This window comes from Poecilia reticulata, linkage group LG17 (genome assembly GCF_000633615.1).
Source record: "Poecilia reticulata strain Guanapo linkage group LG17, Guppy_female_1.0+MT, whole genome shotgun sequence".
NCBI lineage: Eukaryota > Metazoa > Chordata > Actinopteri > Cyprinodontiformes > Poeciliidae > Poecilia > Poecilia reticulata.
Window position 1 is genome coordinate 20762402 of NC_024347.1, and position 16516 is coordinate 20778917.

At 37.8% G+C, this 16516-nt stretch overlaps 2 protein-coding genes across 2 annotated transcripts in view; both read right to left on the bottom strand.

Moving 5' to 3' along the window:
* Positions 1-7740, bottom strand: part of obscnb (obscurin, cytoskeletal calmodulin and titin-interacting RhoGEF b) — a 56238-nt gene extending 48498 nt beyond the window's left edge. The window contains exons 1-4 of the mRNA XM_008434289.2: positions 7532-7740; positions 3544-4626; positions 527-796; positions 73-333 (exon numbers count right to left, since the gene is read on the bottom strand). Of these exons, the coding sequence (XP_008432511.1) occupies positions 73-333; positions 527-796; positions 3544-4618 (1606 nt within the window). The 5' untranslated portion in view covers positions 4619-4626; positions 7532-7740. The remainder of the gene's footprint in view (positions 1-72; positions 334-526; positions 797-3543; positions 4627-7531) is intronic.
* A 3900-nt stretch (positions 7741-11640) lies between these two features.
* The window catches only part of atg9b (autophagy related 9B), a 12169-nt gene continuing 7293 nt past the window's right edge, over positions 11641-16516 (bottom strand). Inside the window, exons 7-14 of the mRNA XM_008434288.2 lie at positions 16083-16236; positions 15729-15908; positions 15383-15628; positions 15046-15284; positions 14879-14972; positions 14626-14710; positions 13986-14151; positions 11641-13886 (exon numbers count right to left, since the gene is read on the bottom strand). Coding sequence (XP_008432510.1) covers positions 14003-14151; positions 14626-14710; positions 14879-14972; positions 15046-15284; positions 15383-15628; positions 15729-15908; positions 16083-16236 — 1147 coding nt within the window. The 3' untranslated portion in view covers positions 11641-13886; positions 13986-14002. The remainder of the gene's footprint in view (positions 13887-13985; positions 14152-14625; positions 14711-14878; positions 14973-15045; positions 15285-15382; positions 15629-15728; positions 15909-16082; positions 16237-16516) is intronic.

Consider the following 16516-nt stretch of genomic DNA (forward strand, 5'->3'; position numbering starts at 1 on the left):
ATTACTGTCTCTCTCACTATGTTGTACAATTTACCATATATAAGAAAAGTCTTTAGAAATTATTTAACTCACCAGTRACAGAGAACCGCGTTGAAGTCTTACAATCTCCAGCCACAAAGGCCACCTCTCCAGAATCATTTGCCTGGCAGTCTTTAATTGTTAACGTGTACTGTCTAAGAACACAGGCGATTGAAGTACGAGAATCTTCCTTCAGTTTCTCGCCATTGCGAGTCCAGTAGGCATCTGGACAAGGATGCTCCAGCTCAACACAAAAGATGACGGTGTCACTGACTGGAACGATGGTCTTCCGAGGAAGCTTCTTTGTGATATTACCTGGTACATGGRAGTAAGATTACAGATAATAATATTTGCAGCACAAAGAACARCAAATATAAGCATTCATCTCAACTTTGYTAACCAGTGTGGTCACAACAGCAGCTGCACTAGAAAAATTATTTATGAAACAAATGTCTTCAAAATTACACACAAGATGCCTGAAAAAATCCAATGAGAACAGTTTCCCTACCCAGGACAGTGAGCTCAGAAACAGTACGGCTGCCCTCTTTCATCTCGCAGATATAAACTCCATCGTCATTAGTGGTGACATTATGTATGGTAAGGCGACGCAGAGTCCCATCCTCGTCCATGCGATATTTGGTGTTTTGTTCCAGCCTAGTTTCCTCCATGAACCAGTCGGTCTGAGTGGCGATGAGTGGCACCTCACACAAGAGTGTGGCTGAGGCCTTTTCYTGTACCTCCACATCCTGCAGTTTCCTCTTGAATGGCACCTTTGGCTCTGACAAACAGAAAAACAACAAAATCTGCAAATTTTTAAAATGACATAAAATGTTCTAAATTGCAGAGCAATCATTCGTTATAAGGTGGGAAATTACATATTAGTTAAGTAAAAGTAAAGGAAATTTAAGATTAAATGCAGKGCACTCCAAAATTATTGTCACTTCTTGTAAAGACGTGTAAAAATGCAACAAAATAAGTTTAAATTGAAGAGGTATAATGTCAGTAAAATTGTAGAAAAATCWAACTTTTACTTGAGTAATAMWTTTTTTTTTTGATTTATGCTTTTTAAGATTGYCTGAACTCAGATATTTTGTGTTCTGGTATTTTYGTGTTTTAGTCTGTTTTACATCATTTTCATCATATATGTTCTTATACTGATTTTATTKTATTGTTTTCTTTTCGTTTAATCCTGTATGTTTTTATTTACCTTGCAAGCCACTTTTGTCAGTTATGTTTTTTTCAGACATGATATAAAGTACAATTTGACATTCAAAAAGCTAATATCTTGCAGACACTTTTTAACATGGGAAAGACAGCAGAAAGCCTTACAAATTACAATTTCAGTGTAAAGCCCAAATTTACTTATCAAAGTAAATAAGGGCTTCATGAACAAGTAACATMAAATAGTACAATTCTTCTGAATAACTGAATATTTTTTGATAAATATAAGCCACTTTTATTATGACTTTCATGGAAAAGAAACCGCTTGAAAACAGCACACCCTCTCCATATATATCCATCGTTCCTCGTCATCAGAGTGCATGAAGATTTTGAATCAACACAAATATATGATTTAATGATGTCATCCTCTGAGCCAATTTTCTTCCTGGAGGAAGTGTCACTTGCAGTGGCCTAGAAAGGGTGAGTTCATCTGAGAAACTGTGAACTACTCATCACCAGTAGGAAATAGATGAAACACAACACCTACTTCCAAAGGGTCGAGATGAATATAACCATGTAATTTATGGCCACTGACATTTAGGTAAATCTTAGGGGAAAATACATTGATTTAACATGGTAATTACAGTTACAKGTAGTGTATGACATATTACAGACCTTTTTAATGAGAAGCAATTGTGTGGTTATCTGCAGCTGAATGTGCTTATCAACAACTGGGATCTACAACTTTATAATATGTGGACTTTAAGAAAAATATTTTTTTATCATTTTAACTGTACATGTAGGTCTATGGTTCCCTAAACTGATGGGATATGTGCTACCTTTAGTGCTACAGAGAAAAAAACAATACTAAAATGGTATATTTAAATAAATGTTGAACAAGTGCTAATATCCCTATTATTACCACTTGGATATTATAGGTATCGGCAGTCTGTAACATGGAATAAAACATTAAATAAAAAATCTGGGTGTTTGACAGTTTCTGTTAAATTAAAAAAAACAATAATTTTCTTACTCTTTTGGGGTAAAAAACAAATGAGTAGAAATTTCTTGGAATTTAAGTTTTGTTGGATTTGTTTTCACATTTAAATATATAAAAATTATAAAAGTCTTGCTTTCTGAAAAAACTTCTCAACTTGTGCTAGCAAAGTACCTCATAATATYATTGATTACACTTTGCAGAGGTGAGTGTTTTTCACACCCTCCTCATAATTTAATACAAATATACTATATTTTTCATGTTGATAAAAGCAACAACAAAAAAAAAAAAAATTTCTGTTTTTCGGCTCAGGATTCTAATCCAGAAATCCAATTACCAAAACATGCATGAACTGAGATGACACTGGCACAGCTGTTAGTTCTGTTGTCTGGCAGCTAGAAAGTTCTTGGTTCAAGTCACGGCCTGTGCTCTATTTGCATGTTGTTCCTGTGGATGCTCAGGTTCTCAGCAGGTACTTTGGTTTCCTCCTTCAGTCCAAAACATGACTTGACTTACTGGGCACTAATTTCCCTTTAAGTGTGTATGCATGGTTGTTTATAATTTGTGTGTCAGTGTTGGCTTGTGGTAGACTGTTGCACTGTCACGGGCATATATACCATGCCTCTCCCCAAATGACTGTCCTACAGGAATAAGCAGATGTAGACAACGTTCCCACCCACATTTTTAACTTCTAAGTACTTTTCCATTAATTTTCCCAGCTGCAATGTTTGTGATTTAAACTTTAACACACAGATAAGCCATTTCCTAGAAATACATTGTCAATGAATGTTAGTTGTTTTTTTTTTTAGTTTGTCTTTTTACAGCATTCCCAAACAAACAAGACAAGTCAAAGTCCTGCTGTACTACAGCTCTACAAAGCTTGTAAAGGTGGTGGTACTTGGAAAGCTTAGTATCCATTGAAGTCGTACTTGATACAAAAATGTAGATAATGGATCAGCATCTTTTTAAGATGTTGCTGACATAAAGAAGAGGTGGGCCAAGCRTAGCCCAAGGGACAACAATGTGCCACATTTTTAGTTTTTAATTTATTTTATAGTTAACAATATCACACATCCTGTTAATCAAAAGCAAGCGTCATGACATATTTTACTTAGTCATTACATTTAGCTAAATAAACCAAGTGTCTTCAAAGAAAGAGTGTGACTAAATGTAAAAATAGAATAAGACAATTTCCCGGCCAGGAAGAAAAAATCTCAACAAAATATTTTTTGCAATCATAAATTTTTTTAAATAAAAATGTGGATATCACTGCATTAGTGTGCATATAATGTGTTTTACTTCCTAAGGTAGTTTAGATGTACACACATGATTTTTTTTCTCAATAAGTGAACATTTTAAAACCTTACCTTTGACTGTAACCAGTACAGCACTGTAGGTCTGGCCTGCCATATTGGTGGCATTGCATGTATAGAGACCATTATCACTCTGCTTGCAGTACAGGATCTTGAGGATGAAGTTCTCAGCTTGATCCTCATAAATGACGTGCCTGCGTCCCTCACTGATGTTACTTCCGTCCTTCCTCCAGATAATGTGTGGTTTGGGGTGACCCGTCACAAAGCAGCTGAGTTTTGCATGTTTGCCCTCAGTAACAGTGCAAGTGCGGGTGAAAACACCTTTAGGTAGACTGGCCAGTGCAGACGCCCTCAGCTCCTGCTCCAGGCTCAGGGAACTCAGGGCATCGGTCATGTTGGCTTTGGAGAGGGAGCTGTTTTCCTCCGTGCGAAAGATGGAGATGTCCTTCTTCATTTCCTCTTTGCGCTTTTGCATGTGGGAGAGGAGAGAGGTACTCTTGTCTGCAGACATGTGGCGAGCATCCTGAGTATCCACCACCAGAGCTGCAGCAGCCTGGGAGCGGCCGACAGAGTTCTGGGCCCTGCAGATGAACGTGCCGCTGTCCAGGTTGCGCACACCTTGGATCTTTAAGGTGCTGCTTTCGCTGTCGGACATAATTTTGATGCGGTTTGTTTCACCTAGGTAGCGCCCGTCCTTCTCCCACTCAAAKGTMGCCTCAGGGTGAGCCACAACCCGGCAGTGGAAAACAACTTCTCCTCCTAAAGCCACTCGTGTGGAAGTGGGCTTCACCATGAAAACGGGGGCCCTCTGAGACATCTCTGTTTGGAGGGCCACCTTCAGGGTCACGGCAGCATAAGCTTCCCCGATGTTGTTTTTGGCTCGACACATGAACTGACCACTGTCCTCCAGCGTGAGGTCATAGATGGTCAGACGGTAGATGTCTCCATCTTCCACAGTTTTAAAGCGGCCCCCAGACGAAAGCTTGAGCTTGTCTTTTTCCCAAGTGATTACTGGAGTTGGGTTGCCAACAACAGTGCAGCTGAGTGTAGCATCCTTGCCCACACCCACTGTGAAGGCCTTTGGGCGAGTGAGAAACCTGGGGGCTCCTCCAAACAGGTTTTGATCCATTTTTACTTCTGTGATGAATAAAGCATATAAAACAACATTAATAYAGCTACTACAACAAACAATAATAAAGGAATAATCTAAGGACAACTTGATTTAAATGTGACAACTAAATAACAGGGTCAAAGAATACATATAGTAACAACATCAGTTCACACAGAACTGATTTTTTTTCTACTCCTTGACCYCAACCATGACTGCAACTTCCTTGAAAACAAGCAAAGTGTGGTGATCAAACAAGTGGTGAACAAAAGAAAAAAAATAGCTGTTTACAGAAGATGACCAGCAGCTGAAAGTATCTTAACCATTTGTTAAAGCTGTCACCATGTCGTGACGGTTTGCTATTAAACAGATAATCTGTGAAAAGATCAATCTCCTCCACCTCCTCCCTGAGCTGCTACTGCTGTCTAAAGAAATGCACTGTTCTGACCAAAAACAACCAATCAGAACCAGGAGAACAGGCGTAGAGCTCTCAATCAACCTCTTCCACTCACTGATAAGTGTGCTACTGGGAGGTTTTATAAAGATTGTTTGAATTTCTGTGAGTAATAAATAAATTGTTTTTGTTGTGTAATTGTAAAAAGAGTAGAGAGACAGGAAACRTCCACATAGATTGAACACTGTGTTGCTCACCATTTCCACTGGGAGGRGTTATGCTGTTATCAGGGCTAGAGCTGCTGCTGTCTGACTAATCTGTTGTTAAGTGTGGTAGGAAGTACAGGTRCAAGTTAAATATATGAATATGTTGTTAAATTATTTCCTTCATTCATAAAATGCTAGGTAAATGGAGGCAAACAGTAGTCTGTAGCTAAGCTAACTATGCTAAATGGTTGACAATCTCGCACATTCTACCCACTTCTCTTGGAGAAAAACTGGGCTATAAATTGACACTTGTCTTTTTTCTATCTTTCTTTTTGAAACCCTGACTTTATCATTTTTCTTGGCGGCACAGTAACAAACACAGTCCTACTTGTCTTCCACTGGTCCTGAACATCGTCACTGTCAAGCTCGCTAAGCAGGAACGAACCATTTCATTCAGATACAGGGRGGTGTTCGGGGCAAATATAGATGTGTGCTTTTTGGTCTGTGAGTGGTAACATTAAATTTTTACTGCTAAAACAATTTTAAAAACACAATAAGATTAATTTTGTAATTGAGAGGGSCCCCAATTTTTTTTCTATTTCTATAAGAAAATAAATAAATACATTTGTGGGGGTTGGGGGGTGGGCCTTGGAATTGTCCTAACTGGATTTTAGGTCAAAATAGGAAAAACGCGTTAACGTTGACAGTCCTAATTAAAATACAGTTGCATTGTGCTAGAATTTTATTACCTTCCATCTACATTTTGCCATGGCTCACCTGGTGTAATTGTGCATTTGCTGAGTTTATCATACCAACTTCAACACCACTGAGTACAGTTGCACACTATATCATTGTAAGAAGGAATGGAGAAGCACCATGACGTGTTGAAGGGGGAGTGTGGGAAAGGTAGGAGCTTCTTAAAAACACAGAGGTATATTTCAAGACATCAGATATGGCTATGATGTTGTAAAGTTATTTTTTAAATATAGCCTACTACAACATTTTCATAGCAACTGAATGTAAGTTAATTATTAGATTGTGTTATAAAATGGCACTATGTGTCTGAAAAATCATAATACCTCCCCTTTGTTGTGATTGTGTTTAGTTGTGCCTCTTTGGTAAAACATTACAAAGTAATTTTTTAAATGTTACTTTTTTTATCTTAAAATATAACTGTTACTGGAATCATTAGATTTTTTTATGTATTGGCCCAGAACAGTGACAGTAGCCTATATTTTGTTCTGATAAGTAAAGGCACTGTGCCCAATACGTTTTCAATGTGGCTGATGTTAATCAAGGAAGTAAATTTAAGTTTAGTTATTTCTGGTGTCAATGAGGTGCTTAAAATTAAGTTGGGTACAGTACTGTGATGTCAGAAGCTATTTTTAAGGAAAGTATTTTTTTACTTTGTGACCCTCCTGTGGTTCATTCAACTCAGAGAAATCAAGCAAGACTTTTAAACAGGAATGTTGTTGCTCTGTTTAATCCTTTGGCATTTTAGTATTTGGTCTTTTCATTTTCCTTTGGGATGAATGAAGTATTTTTTAATTTAATTTAATTGAACCTCAGTCTGTCATGGAACAAGATTGATTTTAAAATATCAGCAGGCGTTGTATACAGTAATTGTATAAAACAATTAATAAAACTAAATATATGATATGATACATCATTATTCATATTAAAGTCATGGAATAAATTCTTAACCAAAGCCAAATGAAACGCCTCACATTTTACAATTTTCCATGTGGACTCTACATTATTATTATTTTTTTTTTTAATGCAATGAAAAAAGACATAAAACTAGAATTAAGATCGGCATATTTATAGCTGSCAGCTCTTGTAACATTATACAGTCTCCTGTTCTTCCTCTGCACACATTCATCAAGCCAACCACATAAATCCACGCAGCCTGTTCAATAGTTTAATACCACAACAACAACTGAATTCCCATGTAACAAGGTCATACAGAAAAGATAGGTGCCTTTCAAAGATCTCTATTTGCCAGCTTTGTCACCTCCAGTGGCTCGGACCGCCTGTCCCAAAAATAACCTCAGCTGTCAGAGCCCATCTCTGCACATTGCCATTTGTAGAAACGAAGTGCTCTTTGATAAAGCTCCTACTTCGGAAACATGCTTTATTTCTAGCACAGTCCATTTTCTCTCTGGCCAACTGAGGTAGACAGAAATTTCTAAAATTGGTTCTTAAATACAACAAGTGGCATATACAAAAACAATACTATAAGTTGTAGCCAGAGCTAACTTTAATCACACAGTCATAGGAAATTTAATTGTAAGTCTTAAGAATGATATTACTTTAAACTGATACATTATTTACCTTTGAGTCTTCAACCTTTCAGGTAAATCAGCAGCTGAGTCATGTGACTRTTGGCTGTTACTAAAAAATTCCAGATTAAGGACCAGCTCCGAGTTCAGTAATCCCACCAAAAAAAAATTTTGGTCTTCTTTGTGCACAAATATCCGTGAAATGATAGTAAATCCAGAAAGATGGAAGTCCCCCAGTCTCCTGTGGTGGGCGGTTGACTAGACTCCTTTTTCTTTTCTTCTCTGAGGGCTCATGATGCCAAATAGCTGACGTTCCGAGTTTAGCGCAGCCTCCTTTCCAAAATAGATCYTGTCATTTGCAGATAGGAGATGGCCTCTGTTGGACAGGCCTGGTAACGGAGACACRGACAGTGGCCTTTGTGGCCTGTCACTGCTGCTGCCTACACTCAGTAGAACAAAGGGGAAAAAAATATATAACCAGGAAGAAACATGCTCTTTACCTTCAGGGAGGAAGAGTTATGGCCAGATTTAGAAAGATGTGGGGCCCTGGGCTGGAACCTGTCTTAGTTGACAGTAAATCAAAGCTCTTTTAACTGGTTAATACTAATTAGATACTCAATATAATTTGTTTATTGTTGTGTTTGGTTCAAGGAAGTAAAAAAAACCACACAAAAAACCAAAAAACTGATTTTTATCAGTTTTCACCAACTTTCCCATGTTCAGTGTCAAGGGCAAATGATAATAAAATCAACAAAAATTGTGACACCTCCTTAGGTACAAGACAATATATCTTCTAATGAATATTCTAAAAAGGGTCAAGACTAAATCAACATGTTAGGTATGCAACTAAGTAAACAATTGACAATGTACAGTGAAGGTGGTAATAGTATCTTCTTATTAACTTGTTATTAATCTGACTGCCTCCATAGGAGCTGTTATTTTGAGGTACAAATAAAGAATAATGGTAGTCTTCAGTCATTCCACTGACTTTGCACAATGCATTAGCACTGACTGCATCAAAACAGACACAAATCATGACGCTACCACCACCATGCTTGACAGCTGGGAAAGCACTTTCCCAGCTGTCAAGCATCGTGTTTTGAATCTTGCTTTGAAACCTCAGAATATTCTCCTGGCCATTGTAGCCACACTGCTGTATTGCCACTGACTCCTGTTTTTACAGCCTGATTCTCATTTACAGAAAATGTACTGATATAATTGGGTCGTTGCATAGAGGTTGTGGCATGTTGTGTTCCCACAGCTACTACTGTGACAGCTGCAACTTAAGCATCTGACCTTTTATTAAAACATGACCTCATACTGAGTAAGTGCCCGAATTAATAAATTCGACTGGTTTCTAATCTGTAACATTTTTTTAACATGATTTTAAATTGTTCCACAAACCTAAAATTGTAGTATTTTAAAATGCTCAGAAATAACCTCTTTCCCAACAGAGTAAAAATAAGCTCTTGTTTGCCTGGATGATTCATTTTAAATCACTTATCAAGGATTGATTTATGACTTCCACTGTGGGACCCTATTCCTTTGCTTCTGTGGTATTTTCTTCGTTTTTGACTGTGGGCTTCCCCCTCCCAGTTCCACTGACTGACAGCAGCAGGCCTCCTGGACCCTCATTTAACCTCTTCGAAACTCTAGCAGACACTAATCCACTATTGCTGCTTGTCTCTGCCTCATCCTGTTCTGTCCACTGTCTTTGGTTTCCATACCGCAGAAAGAACATAGAGGAGCTGCCAGAACTGATCAATGACTCTATAGCTGTTGAAAGCTTTTAGGTTATTCGCGTGTCGTCATGCAGAGGTGTAAAATAGACAATGATTTATGAGAACTTGAGTTATCCTATCCTAAAGTTTTTTTTAATCCAAAAATTCCAGCAGGCTGGGATGATATATGGTATATTTTCAGAGCCATTGGTAGATGTTTAAAGCTTACTGTTCAACACACTAGGGAAAGAAACTTTTCCACACAGTGCCTATTTTTGTATTAAAGCATTTCTGTCTGATGAGTGGAGGAGAAAAAATTAGATGCAATGTATGCCTTCCAGTGTGAACTGCATGGACCTTTATCTGACCTCCCAGTCATTTGAAAGACAAAGGTCATGGATGTATCGTGTTCACAGACTCAAACATTCATGTTACCACCAAAACATTTGCATGCCAGGTGAAAGTCGAGGCAAATGTTATTGTAAGAACAGCAGATGGCGCACCTGTCCTCCAGAAGTAAAAGGTGTAGGAGGAAAAAGCAACAGCAGTTGGCTGTTTATTCATGCATATTTACAATGCAGACATGTATCAAGGGAGAAATGCGACAAGATAGCTGTAAAACAATTTATTTTAAACATTCTGCAATAAAATATTCACAAAATTCTGAAGATCAGCAGAATTGAGCTACAAATAGCTGGATTTATGTGAAAATGTCAAAAGCCTTTTATGAAAAGCCTGAAACATGTGCAAATAAGCTTTAGTTTTTTTTTTTTAGTTAATGGAGATGTCAAAGACTGAGGCCAAGTTTATAATGAGAATGTCAGTTTTGACATTGTTCTCAGGATATAGTGCGCAGAAAGTAAAGTGGGAATTTATAGACCTGCAAGGCCCATGCGGTTTCTCCAAGGTACTTCTTGCATAATATTTTGCTGCACTGCATTAATATTTATCATATACCCCCAGAAACAGATGCAGAGAAAGTTTTGGGCACCCTTGGAAAAGACATGCAAAAAGTAATTGTGGTTGCATAATCTGACTGACATTTTTGAGAAAAACTCACCTTTAATTTGAGTACTTCAATCTGTTCAGTGAGAGAAAGCATCCCATGTCAGAAAGCAACTGTTTTTATAAGTACAATTATAAATATCCCTAACAATACCTCAAAAACAAATATCAAAATATATTTTTAGAAATAATACTTTACTTATTTATGCTAGGAAACAGAGTTTATAAGGACTTTCTGTTTATGTGGAGGAATAATGTGACAGGACACAGTATTCCCTTTCTTTCACCAACATGAAAAAAGACTAGTAATTATCTAGCCATCACACAGATAACGTCAGCAAAAAGTGGCATGTTGGGGTCAAAAAGTGCTCATGAGAGCCTTCAGATTTTATCTACATTCCAACTGTTTGCTTGGGACTGATGCCAGAAAAAAAAAAAACCTCTTCTTTCACAAATGTACTGTAAACTTATAGAGATTGCAAAACACTATCTGTMACTGTTGCCAGGTTAGTAGAGACTAAACCTGAGCTGACTGAGCATATTAGGTAGTTTTAGTGTGAAACAAATGAGTGGAAAGGTAGTTTATGTTCAATGTTAAGCAGGGTGGAGGATCTATGATGCTGTCAACATGTCGCCCTTCCAAAGGGATACGGAGGAAATTTGTCAGTATTRTTTTCATATAAATCTGGCCATCTCTGCCAGCAGCTTGAAAGTAGTTTGTCATTGGATGCTTCAGCAGAAAACTGAGCCAAAGTATAAGGCCAAATCAACACAGCAGTGGTTTATCAGATACAAAATGAACCTTCTTCTGTGACCACTGAATCCTACAGAAATACTAAGGAGTCAGCTAAAAAAGACAGCATGAGAGACAAGTGAGGACTTAAAGATCTGCAGACACTGAAAAAAAAAGATTCTTCTCTCTGTAAGCTCCAACGATGTCAATGGTTATGTAAAAACTTTACTGCTATTTGGTAAAAACTACCAAACAGATAGCACTACCTAGCTCTCACTTTATTAAAAAAGTTAACTATGTTTTTTTTTTCTCTCCAAAAAAAAAGATACATTTATTGTAAGCGTTTTTACAGATCTTCACCAGGGTGCCTACCAATTTCTTCTGATATGTACTGTCTATAGTATTTATAGAAATCTATATTTATCATACATGCTTTTTGAGATCTACTTCACTATATGCAGATAAAGGAAATATTTCATAAACAGCTACATTTACTTGAAACTTGAATAATGATACAACATCTAATATCCGTTTGGAGTTAAGAAAGTTACCCCCATCGCACCCCCGCCAAGTGAATTAAACTAAAAATATTTTATGAAAAGCTTCAGACACCCTCAGACAAAAGTAAGACCAGGACATGTCTAATTTTAACCAAGAACATTTTTTTAGGCTCAATTTAATAACCACAAATGAACAAAAATCTCAACAGAAAAAACTCAGAGCTTTTGTTTATTTCAAGAACACATTTCAACACACATCACACACACATCAAATGATTAAATACACTCAAAATAGGATTTATCAGTCTCTACTCACAAACAGGGAACATGTATAGTAAAGCTGTGCAGAAAACAGGTTATTTTGGCATGTTTCCTTTGTCAGATAACGCCTAATTTACAGAACAAAACCAAACGTAAGAGACAAACAAACAAAACTATTTGCAAGCATAATATTCATCATCTCTGAATAGCACCTTGTTCCAGTCTCTGCAATATTTTGACTGGTGAGTAGTTGATAAGAAAGGATGGTGTGGGGTTTGTCCATTAGGTCAAACAAAAGACAAAGTCCTGCCTCTGTAGGTTATATGAACCCAAACTCCATGACAGGAAGCAGCGTCGTGGAGATAGAAAAGACTGACTGACACGAGGGCTAATCGTACGAGCAACACCCACAACTTACTTGATGCTATATCCACATAAGAGCTGCTCATCAGAAAATACTGTACATTATGTGTGCTGCTAGGTCTATAAAAGTAGATTTGATGGTTTAGACGGCATGGCTTTCTAAAAGAGCAAATGCTAATCCGTAACACTAAGGCACTGCTTATGATATAAATGGCTAACAATAAACAGAAATGGTTTGAACTCTGTGCACACAACTCAGCTCCAGAGTGCCTTCTACACAAAAGTTACAACATGTGAAAATTACAACTCAAAATTCACTTCCAATGCAAAACACAAGCAGGKAGGTGCATATTTWGAGTGACCTAATTTGGTTGGAGAACGGCATTTTCCTTCTTGTCGGGAAATTACAATACATTTCATGCTGAGGCTTCATGCAAGAACCACCGTTGCTTTGACATCATGCAGGTGGCCGTGGTGTTTTATGATACTAATAAAATCTGAATGAATGACTTACCACCTCGAAAGGGATGGGATTTTTTTTTACTGTTAAATTATTGGTCTAAAAACACATATTGTTTTTTTTTCTATATATGTAACATGTATGCCTTTTTCTTTTAAATAGCCAATACCTGGTATTGCCAGTAGAGACTATATTTTTTTGAGACTGTACTTTGAAACAGCAATGTTGGAGAGCATCTGTAAACGACACAATAAAAGATTAAAAACCAGCCCCTTTGATGACATTTCATATTTATGCAACAACTCCGGGAAGACCAAACATTAATAAAAAATTTACCTAACACAGATTTGCAARAAGCAAAATGCCCCAATTACTCAAAAAATATTAAAGCTCATCTTATCTGCTTGGTAAATATAGAAAGAAATTCTAATTATTACAATGTATATATGCAATTAAATTCTGAATGTAGTTGTTGCATTTGTGCAGAGATACTGACTGTAGCCTAAATTCATCGCTGCCACTGAGGTAATACAGAGAACTGGTTTTTAGATACTTGCTTTAGCATATAAACAAGCAATAAACTAACMTAACAGGCATCACCTGTCTGCTGTGGGATTTTAATTGCAGGAATACTTAATGCTCATTTCATAAGAAAAAACAAAAGTCTTAAAACACCTGAACTAGTAATACTAAGCAAAATGTGGATTTAGGGCCTTTAAACATGGAAAACAGCATGATATTATATGTCGACGAAGTCTGTAGATGTTTTATATTCAGATATTAAAGGTATTGTAGTCAGCTTTTCAATAAATAAATACTTGGCAGCTCTTTAGTAAATTGATCTGGTATTTGTAAAAAAAAAAAAAAAAAGAAAAAAGAAATGACCTATTAAAGGATGAGTAATACACAGTCTATTTACATGTCACAAGGGTAAAAAAAAAACATTGAAATGTTTTACTTTTCAGATGGTCAAGTTGTAGCATAGATGTTCACGCCATTCTGGAAACCCTTGTGATGCACAAGTATTTGGAGAATTTGTGCAGACACAAGCACAGCCGAAGTTATGAGCTTTTTTTTTAACGTCACCATAAAATTCCTTACATCCAATATCAGGCAGACTCTACACGCCCAAATGAACTTTGTACAAGTTAATGATAAAACCATGATAAAAAGGATGGAAGACATATGGAATCCCTGATGCCATAGACTCCCTGATATGACACGATGAGGTGTAGAGGTGCGAAAACAGTGGTTATTCATCGGCAGACCCCTCCCACTACATGATGTTTTAAAGGTCTGCACTAAACTCTCCATGACGGTCATTTAAGGCCACAATGTTCAGCGAAGAAAGAAAAATGTAAACACTAAAAAAAAAAAAAAAAGAGAGAAATTATTAGAGAAATATAGTCTTTCAGGTTACAGCTCCACAGATCATATTATAGGGCTGAAATTGGATCATGTACCTTATGACAAAGGCACCTTATGAACTGCGTGGTGTGGCCTTTTTTGGAGAAGATTCACTGTTAATCTCCTGATCGTCTTCATCCTCTTCTTCCTCCTTCCAGCCACCAAGTTGAGCAGGGGCTGGCATGGAAATGTTGGAACTATGAGAGCCATGACCATGAAAACCTGAAAAAAAAAGAACATCAGACGATTAGAGCAGAATTTATATGTATATAAAGTGGGGGAAAATTTGTTTTCTCGTTTTGTTTTTCAACTGAAATTTATGATTTAATAACTTGAATGAGTTTTACAAAAGATAATCAGAACAAAATCAAATTTAAAATTACACAAATTATTTAAGAAAACCACAACAAACTTATTCTTTATACTTTTTAAATGAAAAAGTAACCTGAAAATTTTATTTTACTGACACCAAGAGTCAGAACACTAAAACAGGAAGGTGTTTAAATAGCATTGTGACAATTTTTTGCTTCTAGTCTGTCCTTTGTCAATAATAATAAAAAACACTGGCTATTGTTTGCAAATGACATTAAAGCAAATTAGATTTTTGCGTTTCTGATCGTCTGGCCACCAGTAAATATCAGCTGAAAAATCAGCTAATATTGGTCACCAGCTGATTCCTCAAAAACAGCAGATCACCTGTGTTTGCGTGAAGATCTCTCATTGGCACTGAACTCTGCCAGTGTCCTGAGGTCCTCTGTGGTTGGGAGGTCTGCTGATGGAGCTGCACAGACAAACACTTGTTAAGAGTACAATAAAAAAACAAAAAAAACATTTAAACCTTATAACTAAARGCTGGGCTACTTGAGGGACTGATTTCCATCGTTTATAAACCAACCTGACGTTTACGTTTGAACCGACAACAGAGTAAAAGTTGTGATCAGGAAATTACCTCATGCATATAAATGGCATGAAGACTCATCTCTGCTGAGGCAAACTCTGAGTGCAGCGCATTGCTCCGGATGCGAGAGTCGCTGTTAGACATGCTGTAAAAGAGGAGCAGAACTGACATTGCATTTGTGCTTCTCTGCAACATTAGATCCCAGGTCTTAAAAGTACCTGTTAATGACGGTGCGGTCGCTGCGGTACATGGTGGTSTCAGGGTTAACGGAGGAGGGCAGAAGGACATGGGGCCGGCTTCGGCTTGGATGTGCATGATGAGAGGTGGACAAAGAGGCCAGGACACTGGCTGCGGCAGATGCAGCAGAGCTGGGCGGGACGAAACGATGGTCTCGCCCTGGTAATGCGGATGCAGTGAGGATGGGGTGGATCAGGACGCTGGCTATAAGGCTTTCAGCCTGGAAGCGGCCACATACATGAAAAGATTTTAAGAACAATCGCCTATTTTTTTTTTTTTTGGATGTTACGTAAATGACATCAAGATCAGGCTTCCTACCCCGGCGCCAGACTCGATGGAGTGCAGCGAGGTGCCCAGAGGGGCCTCTGAGAGCAGCAACTGTGTCGAAGGCCCACCCTGTGCGTCATGCTGCACCTTCTCCTTTAAGTGGCTGATGAACAGCGAGCTCTCCTGAGGCGGCTGCCAGCGGGGGTTCTTTAAGGTGAAATGCATGAGGGACAACTCGGTCTTGCCGTTCTCAGCCTGTTGATATACAGACGCCTCTGTCTGGCCGTCTGACATCCACTGCACAAACAGAAGTGCAAACAAATAAAGCAAATGCATTATTGGTTTTCTYCTGAGTATACTGGCCTCCGTCCTGCCATGTAAGTTTAATAAGTCTTACTGTTGGGTTTCCATGCCGCCTAATATCCATCTGAGCAAAGGAGCAGATATCCCCGACTCCAACCACCTCCACAGTGAAGTTCCTGAAGAAGTCGATGATTTCTAGGGATTTGTTTCTCAGGAGGAATATGAGGATGAAGGGAGTAACAATAGGACTTAGAAGTTCCTCCAAAATGAACACCTGAGGTAAACACAGAGATAGATTAATTCTCCCCCCAAAAAYGTATCATGGCATCATTTCAGACTGAATAATYCAATGATAAATCGTAGGCAACAAGCAATAAAAACAATCTACTTCAATTTAGTAGAAGCTAATGTTTTCCTATCTACAGTTTTAATATGCTGTTCTCCTCACCGCTTTGTATTGGAACAGYTGTGCCACCTCGTCACGGGTCTCACTCTTGTTTGCGTTCCCCCTCCAGTGATCTGGCATGTAGTGGATATGAGCCAGCACGCACTGCAGAAGCTGCTCCGGACACCAAACCATATGTTCATCCGGGATGAAAGACCTTGTGCAAAACAGGCACAAAAATGGTATAACAGCTGATCTGAATTTTTTTTTTTTACACATGTAATCATATTTTCATGTTATAAACAAAATCTTCAGTGTATCATACTGAGATTTTATGTAATAGACCAAGACAAAGTAGAACAGTATTGTGAAGAGGGACAAAAATGGGACATGGTTTTCCTTTTTTTTTTTTTTTTTAGATTAACATCTAAAAATTCTGGTGTGCATTGTTATTCTGCCCTTAAGTCATTCCATAGCAGAACCATCTGCTAGGCATG